Genomic DNA, 16821 nt, shown 5'->3' on the forward strand with positions numbered 1-16821 from the left:
GGGCTTCCTTTTTTTTTTTTTTTTTTTTGGAGAGGTTTTGCTATAGGGCGTGTACGCTCACCAGACAGACAGAGAGAGACAGAGAGACAGAAAGTGAGAAATCACCCCCCAGAGGGGATGGCCACGCCACAATCTCTTCTCCTCTATTCTCCTCTTGGGATCTTGGGCACGCATGCACACACGCCCGGCATGAGTTTTAAGCCACCGGATCCGGGACTCAAACCACGGTCAACTACATGGGAGTCCAGCAACAGCCATTATACCAACTGCTGATCCTGAGGGTGAATCTTAAGCAAGAAGAGAGAGCTGGTAGTTTGTAATCAAAGTCAGCTAGTGTAAAGAGAAAAGCATGTCATCTGGGTCAGAGAAGTTGGGTTTATATCTCAATTCTATAATTGGGGAAGGTCACTTAACCTCTCAGTTTCAATTTCTTCATCCTCAACTAGTACTAGCTACATAGAAAATATTCAATAAATATGAGCTTCCAATATCCTACTCTCATAGGATTCTTGTAATTAATTGACTCCGTGTTAAGTAAAATTTCTCTGTGAACTCGAATGTACTGCAAAGTATTAATTACTGTTTTTCCTGTCACCTGCTCATTAAACATAGAAATACCAGGCATAGGCAATAACCTTCATTCAGTGATTTTCCAAGGACCCCTGCTCCTGTATCTGCACTTTTTTTCCCCCTGGCTCAATACATACTTCTCTTCCTCTCACAGTTGTGATGGGCCACTCAGATTTCCTCTTCTCCATTGCCAGCCTCAGTCTTGTCCATTCAGCTCTGCCTTCTTTAAGTACCTGCAAGGACTGATAATAAATGTTGCCCTTTGCAGCCTTGCTCTCTGCTTTCTCCATGATTTCTCTACTCCTGTCTGCAATTTCTGTCTCCCAGCATCTCCACCATCTTCACCAGTGGGAAAGATCATTTGATTAAGTGGGTGATTACAATTTCTAAACAGGTTTTGTCAGACTGGTTTCTGTAGCTCAGGTCTGCTTACCTTTTATCAGATCTAAGATCTTCTAAATGTTTTCCATTTCCTTCAGGATAAAGTTAGACTCATTGGCATGAAAAGTTCTTTATGTTCTAGTACCTGTCTTTTCAGTGACACCCTTAATCCCACACTTATCTAGTGAATGATAATTATTTATTCCCAGTTTCACACACCCTAAATACCATACTGATCTAGTGAGTGATAATTATTTATTCCCAGTTTCATTTCAAAAAAAATGTAAGAGGTACATTGTTTTTGCATACACCAACTCCAAGCACTCCTCTTCCCTACCTATGCACCCTTTAGGTTCAGCTCAGGTTTTACCTTCTCTAGAAAATTTTCTCTTTGGGTTATCATAGCAATTCTATCATGGCCATATCATGTTCTATATAGTTTTCTATTGCTGTGTAATAAGTCACCACATGCTCAACGGCTGATGACAGCACACTTTTATTATTTCAGTTTCTGTTTGTCTGAAGTTCAGCTTAGCTGGATCCTCTGCCCAGGATCTCATAAGGCTACATTCAAGGTGTCAGCTAGTCTGCATTCTCTTCTGGAGGCCCGACTGAGGGAGGGCATGCCTTCGGCCAGTAAAATTGTCAACCAAATTTATTTTCTTCTGGCTTTATGACTACACACCCTGGCTTCTGGGTATATGCTAGAGGTTGCCCCAGCTTCTAGAAACTGCCCGTAGTTCTTTGTCATATGGGCTTTTATAATGTGCCCTCCTACTTCATTCAGCCAGCAAGGTATGTCTTTAGAGCAAGTCTGATAGCAAGATGGAATCTAATATAATGTAATATAACCATGGGTGTGAGCTCCCATTACCCTGTCATACGTAGCTGGTTAGAAGAAAGTCACAGGTCCCACCCACACTCAAAAAAGAGGCGAGGACACAAAGGCGTGAACACAAGGGAATAGGGATTCTGAGAAGTCACTTTAGAGTTGTCTGCCACACATGCTCTGGGGTCATAGTTTCTTTACTACCAGTCTCCTTCAACAAAAAGTGAGCTCCTTCAGGGAAAGGACAGCTTCTCGATTCACCAAAGCACAGTGCTTGGCATATAGTAGGTATTTAATGTTCTTGAATAAGTGAGTGATTGTATGAGAGCATGAATTAGAGCTGTCAAACTTATAGCAGGCTTGTGATTTGGGGAAAAAAAAGAGTAACAAATCCATGATGAGTAGGAAAAAGATGAGTGAGTACGCTGGAAGAGGAAACATTTTAAGGACTATCCAGAAACTTAATAGCTCTCCAGTGCTAAGCTTCATCTTCTTTGAAAATGGGATAGACTATTCTTTCTGTCTACTCGAGAGACTACACCTAAGAACTTATGTTATTATTCAGAAATTTTCATTCTTGTTCCAGCTCCATGGGCAAAATGTGTTTTCTTGGCCCTTGACATTGAACTTTTCCCCGGGACTCTTTGTTTTAATTGCCACTGTGTGCTTGCCCAGAGAAAGATAGACAAGGAGTGAGAGAAAGGGAGAAAGCACCCCCTCCCTGGGTTGCGGTCATGCTGTAATTCCTACTCCATTCTGTTGGGATTTGGGGTACACACATATATGCAACATGTTTTTTAAGACTTTGGGACAAGATTTGAACTGCAGTGGCTGTATGAGGTCCACCTCATTTTACCACTAGGATGTAGAGTCAGCCAAGGACTCATTTTGATAAACAGAACATTAGTAGGTGTGATGTGACCAGGTTGGAAAAAGGTTTGTGTGATTTGACTTGCTCTTTTTTGTCTTCTCACAAGAGCATGCCTGGACTAACTAACCCTCTGATCACAGAAAAAGATGTGAGGTAGGGTCAAGCTTTCTTAGCCAAGTTTCCTAGCCATTTCTCAGCCAAGTAAGTCAACCTACATCTGATTTACAGTCTTGTGGCCTAAACACTTACGTTGTATGTCACTAAGATTTCGCAGTTGTTCATAATGTAACGATAGTGAACTTAAATGGGATAGCAAAAGGAATTATGACTCATGAAAGGGATAGGTCTGTGTTCCTCTTTGGCAGACATCATTAACGTGTCAGTTTCCCATAGGAAAACCTCACCCTGGATTTAGGAGATGGGAGAGAAGTGGCCACTATGCTTGTGAATTCGTTTATCCCAGGCATGGTGGTTTCCTCAGACACACCAACATGTTGCACCTCTTCACAAAGTCCCACTTCACAGACATGGTGGTGTCACAAATATCTCTACGAACTCCATTTTTGTCCCACTTCGGATGCCTAAATGTGTGTATCTCCTTGTACTTCGTGAACTAGTAGTTTCACACCCATGTAGCGCACCAAGATAAAGTAGATAGTGATTGTTTTTCTAAACCTCCAGCTATAACGTTTTACAGTTTCACTCCACTAGGTCCTCTCACACCTGGATAATCCCAAATTCCTATATTAAAGCCTCCCTCTTCTATTACTTGCGGTGGCTCTGTGGTCCTAACTGAACACAAACAGATAATAGTAGTGAAGAGAAATAAACCATTTGGAAATAATCAGAGCCACCAATGAGCATAAACTTCATTATCTTTATGAAGTTATTTTAAGATTAAAAAAAATAAGAAGAAGCAGAGTTTCTAGGACCCATCCTGAGAAAGGCATACAAAATATAGGCAATTAGAATTTGTGCTTTCAGGGACCAGCAAATGGCATAATGGTTATATCACCTGACTCCCACAAAGTTATAGCAGTTCGCATCTGAGACCTGACCAGCTTAAAACTCATGCCGGGTGCATGTGCGTATATGCCCAAAATCCTGAGAGGAGGATGGAGGAGATTATGGTGCAGCCATCCTCCCTGGAGAGGTGATCTCTCACTTTCTCTCTGTCTGTCTGATTAGTGTACATGCCCTATAGCAAAAATCTCTCTCTCTTAAAAAAAGAATTTGTGCTTCCATATTTTGTTAACATAGGAACAAAGTCCTCACCTTTATATAGATTCAAGGTGTCTCAGGGAGATTTATAATACTTCAGTTTTTCTGGGGGGAAAAAGTAAACACACACACACACACATTTCATGTGATAAGGAACTATTTCTACATTTGTTTCGCACTCTGCTCTGCTAATCCAGCCAGGTTTCTTCTTATACATCGTAGGAGTTTTTGTTTGTCTGTTTGAAGTTTATTTCTTCGATGACAACATAGACAGTGACAGAGAGGAATATGGAGAGATAGGCACCCACATTAGAGTCCTCACACCTCTACCCACCCTAGTTCTAGCCTAGTTCTATCCACCCTAGTTCTAGGGATCAGGGTCATGCGTGTGCCCATCAGGCTCACAGAGGTCACAGACCCCAGGACCCTTCCCATATGGGTCCAGTTGCATTACCACTGCACCACTGCCTGGTCCATCCTCCTGGACGTTTTTGACACATCAGAAACAGAGGGCAAATAGTCAGGGTGGTGGACTCCTAACATTCATTCCTCCCTAACAACAGATGTCAATCTGGTAGTCCCATTTCTCTGTCCAGTAACTAGTTTATGGGTGGAATGTGACACAATCCTGCCTAAGGGGAAATACACTAGGGCCTTTAGAAAATAGTTTTCTTGTCCTTTAAAGTGAGACCTAGGGGCCAGCAGGTAACATAGTAATTAAGGCACTGAACTCCCACACGGCCGACTGTGGCTCCAGTCCTGGACCCAGTGGCTTGAAACTAATGCTGAGTGCATGTGTATGTGTGCCCAAAATCCCAAGAGGAGAATGGAGGAGGAGGGTTTGCTGCTTAGCCATCCCCTCTGGGAGGTGACTTCTCCCTTTCTCTGTTTCTCCGGCAAGCACACACACCCTATAGCAAAAGTCCCTCTAAAAAACAAAATAAATAAATAAATAATTTTTTAAAAACCTGGAGAGAAGATCCCTTTTTCCTCTGGATGTTACCATGTCTGATGTTAAGTTCTAGAATGGCCATAGCTCTCTTGCTGTGTTCCTGAAGATGAAAACAACACCAAAGACAGCCAAGCGGAACAGTGAAAAGAACTGTATTCTTAATGACATCGTTGAGTCACTATATGTTTCAATCCTACCCTGCACTGTGACTTTCCTGTTATACGAGATAAAACATTTCCCTGTTATTTAAACTGGTTTGAACTGGCTTTGTATTTCTTGTAATCAAAAGCATGTGGAGTTAGGCCCAAATGTGGTGAGAAAAAACTTGATTCAGTCCACCAGTATCATGTTCATGGGAAATAAAGTAGATAGTTTTTTTCAAAGCCACAGTCAGAACTTAGTTTTGAATTAATTAAAGCTAGATATTAATATCAAAAGATAGAAAAAAATACCCACTCAATCATTGGAGGCCTAAGGGTACCCCTAGGAAAACGGTGACTGTCTAAGCTCAAATTCTTCTAGTGCATCTTTTTATAGACCCAAGAGATAAAATAAGTCATTCATATCCCATGTCTGTAGCACAACTAGAAGACAATAAATATTACAAGGTTCATTTTATATTTAAGTGGGAGAAATTAACACATGAATCTGACAGAGTTTGTACTGGAGTCATTAGTAGGCAGTGACAGCCGTGCAGAAAGGAGAATGCAGTGGAGTTATTGAGGTAACAGAACACAAATACCACCTACTAAACTTCATTCCCAGGAAGTATAGTTCTCAGGCTGATTGAAAATGTAGCTTTAGAAATATACATGTTATAGGAACTAGCAGTTGGCGTAATGGCTATGTTGCTGGACTCCCATGTAGTCGACCGCAGTTTGGGTCCTGGACCTGGTGACTTAAACTCATGTCGGGTGCATGTGCATGCATGCCCAGGATCCTGAGAGGAGAATAAAGGAGAAAGGATTGAGGTGTGGCCATCCCCATTGAGGGAGGTGATTTCTCGCTTTCTGTCTCTCTGTTTCTCTCTGTCTTTCTGGTGAACGCATGTGCCCTAAAGCAAAAAAAAAAACTCTCCAAAAAGGAAGAAAGGAAGGAAGGAAGGAAGGAAAGAAGGAAGAAAGAAATATATGTGTTAAATCCATGTTCTTTAAAAAATATAGTCAGTTTATTTCCCTGTATACAAGGCCAGTAAGTTAAAAATGAAAATCCTTTGCATAACATATAAGGCTTTCTTGATCTGGCCTCAGCCTCCCTTTTAGCCCCCCGCATGAACCGCATGAGTATGAAAATGTGTTTTTGATCAGACAATTCGAGGGAAGTTTTGTTTTCACAGGATGTTCTTGATAACGTTACAGCAGGTTGCTCAGCACCAAATTTTTCATTTGTAAAATAAGGATAATACTGTCTGCCGATTACGAGAGTTGTGTTTAAGTTGAGTAATTCTATACATGCAGATTGCTTAGCACAGCAGCTTTTTCCCTCTCTCTCTGCCTGCACATGTGTGCACACATGCACTTTCTATAATGAATAAAATAATTAGGTCATTGGGAAAATCATGACATATTTTTATATTTTTTTAATGCGAAGATATGTCATGACTTTCTACATAACCCAATAAATAAGCTTAAAAAATAATAAACTCAGGGCAAGTGGTGTGGTGGTTAAGGCCAGAATTTCATATGCATGGCCAACCATGGTTCGCATCCTGGACCTGGTGGCTTGCTTTGTCACTTTCCTTCTCTCTCTCTCTCACGATTGCATGTGCCCTACAGCAAATTAAATAATAATAATAAAGTTAAATAATATTTTTAAAAAATAAAACTTCAAAGAAGACTTTGGCCAAAAAGCATGTGAAAACATTTTCAAAGGCTCTTCTTGTAAGGGAAATGCAAATTTAAACCACAGTGAGATACCATTTAACCACAGTTAGAATATTGCTAGCATTGGGGCCAGTAGGTGGTGTGTTGGTTAAAGGTTGGTTAAAGGCTGGCCATGGTTCGAGTCCCAGACCTGGCAGCTTGCTTTCTCACTCTATCTCTCTCTTTCTCACTCTGTCCCTCTCTGCTCAAATAAAAATTTTTTAAACATGAAGTTTAAAAAAATTTTTTTCAGACTTAAAAAAAAAGAACAGCTAAGATAAAAAGAAAAAAAAAAGAATGACAAATGCTGACAAGACTGTGGTGAAAGGGAAAGCCTCTTACACTGTTAGTGGGAATCTAAGTTAGTACACCCTCTGTGTAAAATAATATGGAAGTTCCTCAAAACTTTCCCAATAGAACTACCATATGACCCAGTAATCCCACTCCTTGGTATCAGGTCATCAGGAAAGTCGTGACATATTTTTCTAGGCTAAAATGTGTCATGACTTTCCCAAAGACCCACTATTTACCCAAAGGATAGGAAAACATTCTATTGGAAAGACACTTGCACATTCATATTTATTACAGCATTATATAAAATTGGTAAGCCATGGAATCAATCTAAGTGTCTAAAACCTAATGACTGGGTTGAAAACTGTGGTACGTATATACTATGGTCAATTACTCAGCTATAGGAAACAATGAGACCCTATTGCTTGATTGAATGTTGTGTGATGTGAGCCAGACTTTAAAAGATACAAACTGTATATTCCTACTCAGTTTGTACCAAACATCTGCGCTCTGTGGCAGAAATTGAGAGATCTGAAGATATAACAATAGAGGGACCAGCAGTTGGCGTAATGGCTATGTTGCTGGACTCCCATGTAGTCCACCGTGGCTTGAGGCCTAGACCCGGTGGCTTAAACTCACGCCGGGCGCGTGTGCATGTGTGCCCAAGATCCCAAGAGGAGAATGGAGAAGGGATTGCAGCATGGCCATCCCCTCTGGGGGGTGATTTCTCACTTTCTGTTTCTCTCTCTCTCTCTCTCTCTCTGTCTGTCTTTCTGGTAAGCGCATGTACCCTATAGCAAAAAACCTCTCCAAAAAAAGGGAAAAAAAAGATATAATAGTAGAGAGGATAGGTATAGATACTAGCGACCATAGGGAGGAGAGTGGATGGTAGCAAGTGGTAGAGGGTGAGTGTGAAGTACAAAGGGAAGAAACATTTAACAGAAAAAAAATAGTTTTCTGTTAAAATATGTATATATACGTCTACTATATACATCATGATGGGGACTTTATGTAAAATGCAAAATTGATCTGAAAATTTTTTTAAAAAGGAAAAAAAAATTGGGGGGCTAGCAGGTGGCATGGAGGTTAGGGTGCTGGATCTTACGTGGCCACTCAGTGGCTCCCGGCCCGGGTCCGGCCACTCAGTGGCTCGAGTCCTGGATCCAGAAGCTTGAAAATCACACAGGACATTGCACATGTGTGCCCAAAATCCCAAGAGGCGAATGGAGGAGAAGAAATTACAGTGAGGCCATTCCACCCAGGAGGTAATTTCTCTCTCTCTCTGTCTCTCTCAAGCAAGTACACATGCCCTGTAGCAAAAATCTTTAAAAAGACAAAGCAAAAACAAACCAAAAAAACTTCATCAAATTTAAGACACTTTCGTAAGCAATTATACCACCCATTTAGTTCATTTCTAAGGAACCAAGGGTCCTGGGAATATAATCATATTCAGTCTTTTTTATATTAACTGAAGAAAATTGAGTGTGTTTTAACAATTTTTTAAGATCGGAGGCAAAAAAGAAATCAAAAGGAACCAAATTAGGACTGTAGCATGATGCCCAGTGATTTCCCATCAAAACTCTCGCAGAGTTTCCCTGTTTGATGAGAAGAATGAGTAGGAGCATCATCATGGTGGAATAGGACTCTGGTAAAGCTTTCTCGGGTGTGTTTCTGCTAAAGGTTCAGCTCAATTTCTCAAAGCACTCTTATAAGAAGAAGATCTTATAAGGTTCTTTGGCCTTGTAGAAAGATAAAAAGTAAAATGCCTTCAGCATCCCAAGTAACTGTGACCATGACCTTTGCTCTTGACTGATCTGGTTTGCTATGACTAGGCCACTTCCACGTCTTGGTAGCCATTGCTTTGATTGCATTTTGTGTCCAGGATCATACAGGTAAAGCCGTATACAATTCTTCAAAGAAAGAAATACCTCAGGGTCTTGATTGTGAGGTATTTTATTGATTTTGTTTTCATTTTAAATGTGTTTAATATTTCCATCAAAACCTCTGCAGCTGATCTGGGCACAACATTTTTGTTATCCACTGAGCAGAAAGTTTGCTCAGTTAATTTTTCAGTCAGAATTGTGCAGGCTGAACCAATTGACATGTCTATGGTGTTGGCCATTGCTTCTACTGTTTATAATTGAACCTCTTCATTTTGGGCATGAACAAGATTAATTTTTCCCTATAAATTGATATGGCTGTTTTGCTGCTGTAGGCATCATAGTCAACATTGTTCCCTTCTTAAATTGATTTATCCATTTGTAAACTGCTGATATCTTTGGGACATTGTCCCTATAAATGTTTTGTAACGCATTAATGATTTCATCATTCTTCCACTCAGTCTTCATCATAAATTTGATGTTTGTTTTCACTTCAGTTTTGTCCGAATTTATGTTGTTCTAATAGGGGTTTTCTTTTTTTTTTTTTTTGGTTTTTTTTTGGAGAGGTTTTTGCTATAGGGCATGTGCGCTCACCAGAAAGACAGAGACAGAAAGTGAGAAATCACTCCCAAGGATGCATGGCCACACCACAATCCCTTCTCCTCCACTCTTCTCTCAGGATCTTGGGTACATACACGCATGTGCCTAGTGTGAGTTTAAGCCACTGGGTCTGGGACTTGAACCATAGTCGACTACATGGGAGTCCAGTGACATAGCCATTACTCTATCTGTTGGTCTCTCTAATAGGGGTTTTCAAACAAATGTCTTATTATTCTTAGTACCGTGAACTCAATACTGTTTGGACATGTCATAACAAGTTTGTGAGTTTATTTCAATGCAAAAAGTTTTTAAATCCATGCATAGTGTTTTCTCCCTTTTTTGGCAATTTTGTTATAGGGTATGTGCACTTGTTAGAGATGGGAGGGGGAAGAGAAAGCACCCCCAGGTTGGGGGGGTGGGTGGGCAGTACGGTTGGTCATGCCACAATCCCTTCTCCTTCATTCTCATCTTGGGATTTGGGGCATGCATGTACATGTATTTTTCAAGTCACCAGGTCTGAAACTCAAAACTGCAGTCAGCCATGTGGGATCCAGCTGCCTTAACCACCACACCCCACCTGGCCTTGTGTTTTCATAATACACATTTTCCATGAAATTTGTGAAGATTCTCTCATATAGTTCAATGAATGAACTAACAAAGCTTTATAAATGTTGAGCAACATACACTGATTTATGACAAACAGAGTTAGTTGTAAAATATGAAATTTAGAAAGTATAAAAAAGTTGCTGGTGTTCACTCATGATCTTGGCATTATGCTACAAATGCAGGAATATTCCTCTTTTCATTGTTTTCCCTGTTAGGCCTAGTAAATTTCTGTTTTTCATGTTTTCCACCATAGATGAAGTTTCTTCTGAGTCACAACCTGGAATAGATATTGTCCCAAAGATTTATGAAACAGAGAGGTGGAAGAATGGAGATTCACTATATGAAAATGACTCATATGAGCCGTGGGAAGAGGAAGTAGAAGATCTGGTCGCCTGGACCAGTACTCTCAATACAGATACTTTAGAAGATTAAAGTAACCCTCCAGGATCTAAAAAATAAACAACCTTAACCACAGCTCAGCTTTGTGGAGCGATTTGAGAAGGCTTTCAGAATTTGGATTTTGTTTTTTTCAAGTCAGTCTCATTTTCTTACTGCAAGTACACATGGAGATATAAATATAAATCAGTGAATATGGTACTTTAACTTTTTCGAGGTCTACTTCTTTGGAGCTAAGCAAAGTTAGGGTTGTTTATTGTTGTATTCCAGTCTCTTCCAACTCTCATGGTTGGTATGCTACTGGATGTGAGTCACAAAGAGACTGGGATAAGAGGAGAGCACCCAGGACTTCAGAGGCTGGACATTAACTCTGTCAGGTCTCTTGTCTTGTTTCCTCCATATTCAAGGACTGAGATAGCACCATTTACTGATGTTCTGTTTCTTACCAGAGTACTTGCTGTTTTCTCTTTTCTCTTGATCAGTCATCACCTCATATTTTTTTTCCTATTTTATAATTTCTTATTTACATTTAATTGTTGCACATCTTTTGGGGGCACAGCATGGATTTTCTTTGTATTTTCTAGAGAGATTTTTGCTACAGGGTGCATGCACTCACCGGAGACACAGAGAGGCAAAAAGTGAGAAATCACCCCCTAGGGGAGATGGCAATGCCACAGTCCTTTCTTCAGTCTCCTCTTGGGATTTTGGTCATGCACACACAAATGTGCATTTTTCAAACTGAGTGTATTCCTCTCCTTCCAGAGACACCCAGGAATAGAATTGCTAGATCATATGTTAGTTCTCTTGGTAGGTCTTTGAGGAACCTCCCTATTGTTATTCACATTGGGTACTAATGTACATTCTTACCAGTAGTATAGGGGGAGTTTCCTTTTCACCAGCATTTATCATGTTTTTTTTTTTTTTTTGGAGAGGTTTTTGCTATAGGGCACATGCGCTCACCAGACAGACAGACAGAGACAGAGAGACAGAAAGTGAGAAATCACCCCCCCCAGGGGGGGTGGCCATGCCACAATCCCTTCTCCTCCCGGGATCTTGGGCATGCAAACACACGTGCCCAGTGTGAATTTTAAGCCACCAGGTCCGGGACACGAACCGCGGTCGACTACATGGGCGTCCAGTGACATAGCCATTACGCTAACTGCTGGTCCCTGGATGAAGCCTTTCCCGCTACGCTGGTCCCATGTTTTTTTTTTTTTTTTTTTTTTTTTTAATCTAAGCCATTCTGACTGAGATTAAGTGGAATCTCATTATGGTTTCGATTTGCATTGCCCTTATGATGAGGTATGTTGAGCATTTTTTCACATGCTTTCTGGCTGTTTGTATGTCTTCCTTAGAGAGTTGTCTGTTCAGCTCATTTACCCATCTTTTAATTGGATTTTTTTAAGGTAAACTGCTTGCACACCTGTGTATTTTGGTTTTCAGCCTCTTATTCAAGAGAGAGTTTGAAAATGCTTTCCCCCATTCTGAGGGTTGTCTCTCTACTCTAATTACTGTTTCTTTTGCAGCACAGAAGCTTTTTAACCTGATGTAATCCCACTTGTCTATTTTTGGGGTTATTGCCTATGTTTCAAGGATCTTATTTAAGAAGTCTTTTCCTACTCTGATGTTTCCAAGAGTTTTCCCTGTGTTATCCACCAGTAGTTTTATGGTTTGAAGTCTTAGGTTTAGATCTTTGATCCATTTTGAGTTGATTTTGGTTAATGGTGAGAGATAGGGGTCCAGTTGCATCCTGCAGGTGAATACCCAGTTTTTCTGGCACCATTTGCTAACAAGATACTCTTTTCCCCACTGGACTGTCTGGTGTCATTTGTCAAAAATCAATTGGTTGTATGTTTTGGGGTTTATTTCTGGGATCTCTATTTTATTCCATTGGTCTGCATGCCTGTTTTGGTACCAGTACTATGCAGTTTTAATCATCACAGCTTTGTAATATATATTGGGGTTGGAAACTGAGATGCCTCCTACTCCACTCTTCTTGCACAGTATTGCTTTGACATTTTAGGGTCTTCTATGGTTACACACAAATTCTGTGATTGTTTTTTTCTAAATCTGTGAAGAATATCCCAGGTACTTTGGGATTGCATTAAATATGTAGATTAATTTGGGAAGAATTAATATTCTGATTTTATTAATTCTTTCAATCTAGGAACATGGGATATCTTTCCACTTTTTTCATGTCATTTTCAATTTTTTCTTTCTTTTTTTTTAGATAGTTTTTTTCTAGAGGTCTTTGGCTTATTGGCTAGATTTATACTTAGGTATCTTATACTTTTTGTGGTTATTGTAAATGGGATTCCTTTCTTCAATTCTACCTCAGTCTGCTTGTTGTTGATGTATAGAAATGCTATATAGTTTCTTGTATGTTGCTTTTGTATCCTTGCCACTTTACTGTATTCATTTATTACTTTCAAGAGGATTTTTTTGTGAATGGGTTTTCTATGTACATAATCATGTCATCTTCAAATAGAGATAATTTCACTTCTTGCCCTCTTTGAATGCCTTTTATTTTATTCTCTTATCTGATTGCATTAGCTAGCACTGTATGGAAAAAGAGTGGAGCGAGTGGGAAACCTTGTCTTATTCCAGTTTTTAGTGGTAAAGCTTTCAGTTTTTGTCCTTATTCAGTATGATGTTAGCTATGGTTTTTTCATATATGGCTTTTATTGTGTTGAAAAATCTCTCTTCTATGCTGATTTTGCCAAGAGTCTTAATCATGAAAGGATGTTGTATTTTATCAAATGCCTTTTCTGCATTGATTGATATGATCATATTTTTTTTTTTATCTTTTCTGTTAATGTACTGTATTACTCTTACTGTTTTGTGTATGTTGAATCACTCTTCCATCCCTGGGATAAAACTGGTTGTGTAGTATATAATCTTTCTCATGTGTCATTGGATATAATTTGCTAATATATTGTTGAGAATTTTTGTAACACCTTGACTCTCAATGGTGGGTCTGTATGGACATTTCTCAAGAGACCTTTCAGTTGTGCGTGCTTCTGGGTTGTTTTGTACTTGTCTGTTTGGGGGATGAGGGTGATGGGGGCTTCATAAAATGATTTTGGGAGGGTTCTTTCCCTTTGGATCTTTAGAACTAGTTTGAGTAGAACAGAGTTAGCTCTTCTTTTAAAGTTGTGTAGATTTCAGAAGTCAAGACATTGGGACCTGGGCTTTTCTTTGTTGGGACACTATTTATTACTGATTCAATCTCATTGGTTGTTTTGGTCTATTCAGGCTTCCTATGTCTTCCTGATTCAATCTTGGTAGTTTATATGTATCCAAGAATTTGTCCATCTCGTCCAGGTTTTCTTGTTTGTTGGTGGATAGTAACTCATAGTATTCTCTAATGATGTTTTGTATTTCTGTTATGTCTGTTGTAATATTGCCTGTTTCATTGCTGATTTGGTTTGTCTAGTTCCTTCCTCTCTTATTCTTAATTTACTCTAGCTAACAATGTGTCCGTTTTGTTTATCTTCTCAAAGAACCCGCTTATTTATTTTCTTTAATGTTCTTTTATTCTCTATTTTATTTATTTCTGCGCAGAGCTTTATTATTTCTTTTCTCCTAGTATTTTGTTATTGTTGTTATTTTGTTGGTGATATTTTTTCAGCTCCCTGAGGTGTATTGTTAGGTTGTCTGTTTGCCACCTTTTCATCTTTTTCTTGTGTGTATTTATTGCTGTGAACTTCTCTCTTATTAGTGCTTTTGCTGTGTCTCATAGGTTATGGAAACTCATGTACTTGTTATCATTGGTTTCAATGAGTATTTTGATTTCGGTCTTAATTTTGCTTATGATTATGAAGTCATTCAAGAGTCGGTTGTTTAGTTTCTATATGTTTGCGTATTTTTGAGGGCTTTTTATGAAGTTAATTTCAAATTTAATTCCATCATAGTCATAGAAGATCCTGGACATCATTTCTGTGCCCTTTAATTTGTATAGGCTTGTTTTGTACCCTATCGTGTGACCAATTTTTGAAAAGGTTGTCATGCAGGGGTGAGAAAAATGTGTATTTTGTGGTGGTTGGGTGGAAAGATCTATAGATGTCTGTCAAGTCCATTTGATTTATGGTATTGTTTAGATCCTGTGTCTCTTTGCTTAATTTGTATGTCAATGATCTGTCCAAAGGAGATAATGAGATGCTGAAGTCCCCAACAATTAGTGTGTTGTCATCTATCTCCCCCTTTAGTTCTAGCAGTCTTTTTTAAATGTATTTGGGTACTCTCAAGTTGAGTGCCTAAATATTTATAAATGTTATATCTTCTTGGTAGTTAGCCCTTTTAGTACTATATAACATCCTTCTTTTTCTCTTCTTACAGTTTTTGCCTTAAAGCCTATTTTGTCTGATATCAGTATTGCAACTCCAGTCTTTTTTTAAATTTCTATTTGTGTGGAATATCTTTTTCCAGCCCTTCACTTTTAGTCTATGAGGTGCATTTCATGCAGGCAGCAAATAGAGGGTTTTTGTTATCCTCATATTTTTTTGAGTTATTTTTTCATTCTTTTGGTGGTTTTTGTCTAAGTCAGAGATTTTGTCTTTCAAATCAGAGATCCTATCTTCTGTGTAGTCTAATCTGCTGTTAATACTCTCAAGAGAGGTTTTGATTTTTTATATTATAGTCTTCATCTCTAAAAGCTCTGTGTGATTCTTTTTTAAGGAGTCTGTCTCATTATGGAGTCTCTCCTTTAAGTCGTGAAATGATTTTCTCATCTTCTGGAGTTGGGTGTCTTTTTTCTCTGGCATTTCATTGAGTTGAGGTATGATAAATGCTCTGAATTTTATTTCTGACATTTTGGTGATTTTCTCTGCTTTTTCCATCACTGGAGATGAGTTCTTTTGTTCCCTCGGAGAGAAAGTATATAATGAATTTCTCATATTTCATGAGACTATGCTGCAATTTTTCAGTCATCTGGTGATATATTGAAGCTTCTGCTTCAGAGTAGATTTCTGTAGTTGTATGTGATTGTACTTTCCTTTGATGTGAATTAGTTACATGCCAGCTTTCCTCTTCTGTGACAGTGTACTGTCTACAGTGGGAGTTTTGGGTTCAGGTTTGCAAAGAGGATTTTCTCTCCCCTTGACTGATGTGAGTATGGAAGAAAGCTCTTCCACAGCCTCACACTGGCCAGGTGTTTGGCTCCTACATACATAGACCTATTGGGTTGTTATGTGACAGGAGATTGGCCTGAGAGTTGAGAATTTGGGGGCAAAATCCAAAAATGTGTGCCAAACTGGGATACATGACAAAAACCAGCCCTCACTCCACCGCCTAACTGAGTGGGAGGTGGCTACTTCTCTCTCTTCTTTTTCACTTTGACTGCAAGAATGGGTGGACATTTGGATTTTAGAAACAGTTTGAGTAGAATTGGGGTCAGTCTTAAAAGTCTTATAGAATTCAAAAATGAAGTCATCGGGACCTGGGCTTTTCTTTGTTGGGAAACTATTTATTACTGATTTAGTGTCATTGTTTGTTATTGATTTACTCAGGCTATTTCTTCCTGGCCCAATCTTGGTGTATTCTATGTGTCAAGGAACTTGTCTATTTCTTCTAGGTTTTCCAGTTTGTTGGAGTATAGTTGTTCAACTATATGCCAAAGTATTCCCTAATGATCTTTTTAAAGTATCTTCAGTATCTTTTTTAGTATCACCTTTTTCATTTCTAATTTTTTGTGCCTGGGTCCTTTCTCTATTTTTCTTAGGTAACCTAGATAATGGTTTGTCAATTTTGCTACTCCTCTCAAAAAGCCAGCTTTTTGTTATGTAGATTTTTCATATTCTTTTATTCTCTTTATTACTGCTCTAATCTGTATTATTTCTTTTTGTAGCCTTGGTGTTTTGTGATTGTTGCTTTTCCAGTTTCTTGAGATGCTCTCTTAGGTTATGTATTAGGTCATTAGGAAAGTCATAACATATTTTTCTATGTTTTTCTATGCAAAAATATGTCACAACTTTCCTGATGATCCAGTATTTGCCATTTTTTCCATTTTTACTTGTGTGCATTAATTACTATCAACTTTCTTAGGACTGTTTTCAGTGTGTCTCATAGATTATGGAGGGTAGCATTTTGATTAACATTTGTTTCAAGAAATTTTTCAGCTTCAATTTTAATTTTTTTCAATAATTTCAAAGTCATTCAGGAGTACATGGTTTAGTTTCTATATAGCTGTATATTTTCAAAGGCTCTTTCCTGTTGTCAATTTCAAGTTTAATTTCATTGTGATTAGAAAAATTGCAAGATAGGATTTTTATACTTTTAAATTTATAAAGACTTACTGGGCCACTAGGAAAGTCATGACATATTTTTCTGTTTTTTTTTTTTAAATGCAAAAATGCATCATGACT

General features: G+C 38.7%; 1 protein-coding gene across 1 annotated transcript in view; it reads left to right on the plus strand.

Annotated features, from left to right (window-relative positions):
* The window catches only part of UBE2U (ubiquitin conjugating enzyme E2 U), an 87957-nt gene extending 77272 nt beyond the window's left edge, over nucleotides 1-10685 (plus strand). The window contains exon 10 of the mRNA XM_006147533.3: nucleotides 10317-10685. Within this exon, the coding sequence (XP_006147595.1) occupies nucleotides 10317-10495 (179 nt within the window). The 3' untranslated portion in view covers nucleotides 10496-10685. The remainder of the gene's footprint in view (nucleotides 1-10316) is intronic.
* The last annotated feature ends 6136 nt before the right edge of the window (nucleotides 10686-16821 follow it).

The sequence above is a fragment of the Tupaia chinensis genome, unplaced genomic scaffold (genome assembly GCF_000334495.1).
Source record: "Tupaia chinensis unplaced genomic scaffold, TupChi_1.0 Scaffold000215_1, whole genome shotgun sequence".
Taxonomy (NCBI): domain Eukaryota; kingdom Metazoa; phylum Chordata; class Mammalia; order Scandentia; family Tupaiidae; genus Tupaia; species Tupaia belangeri.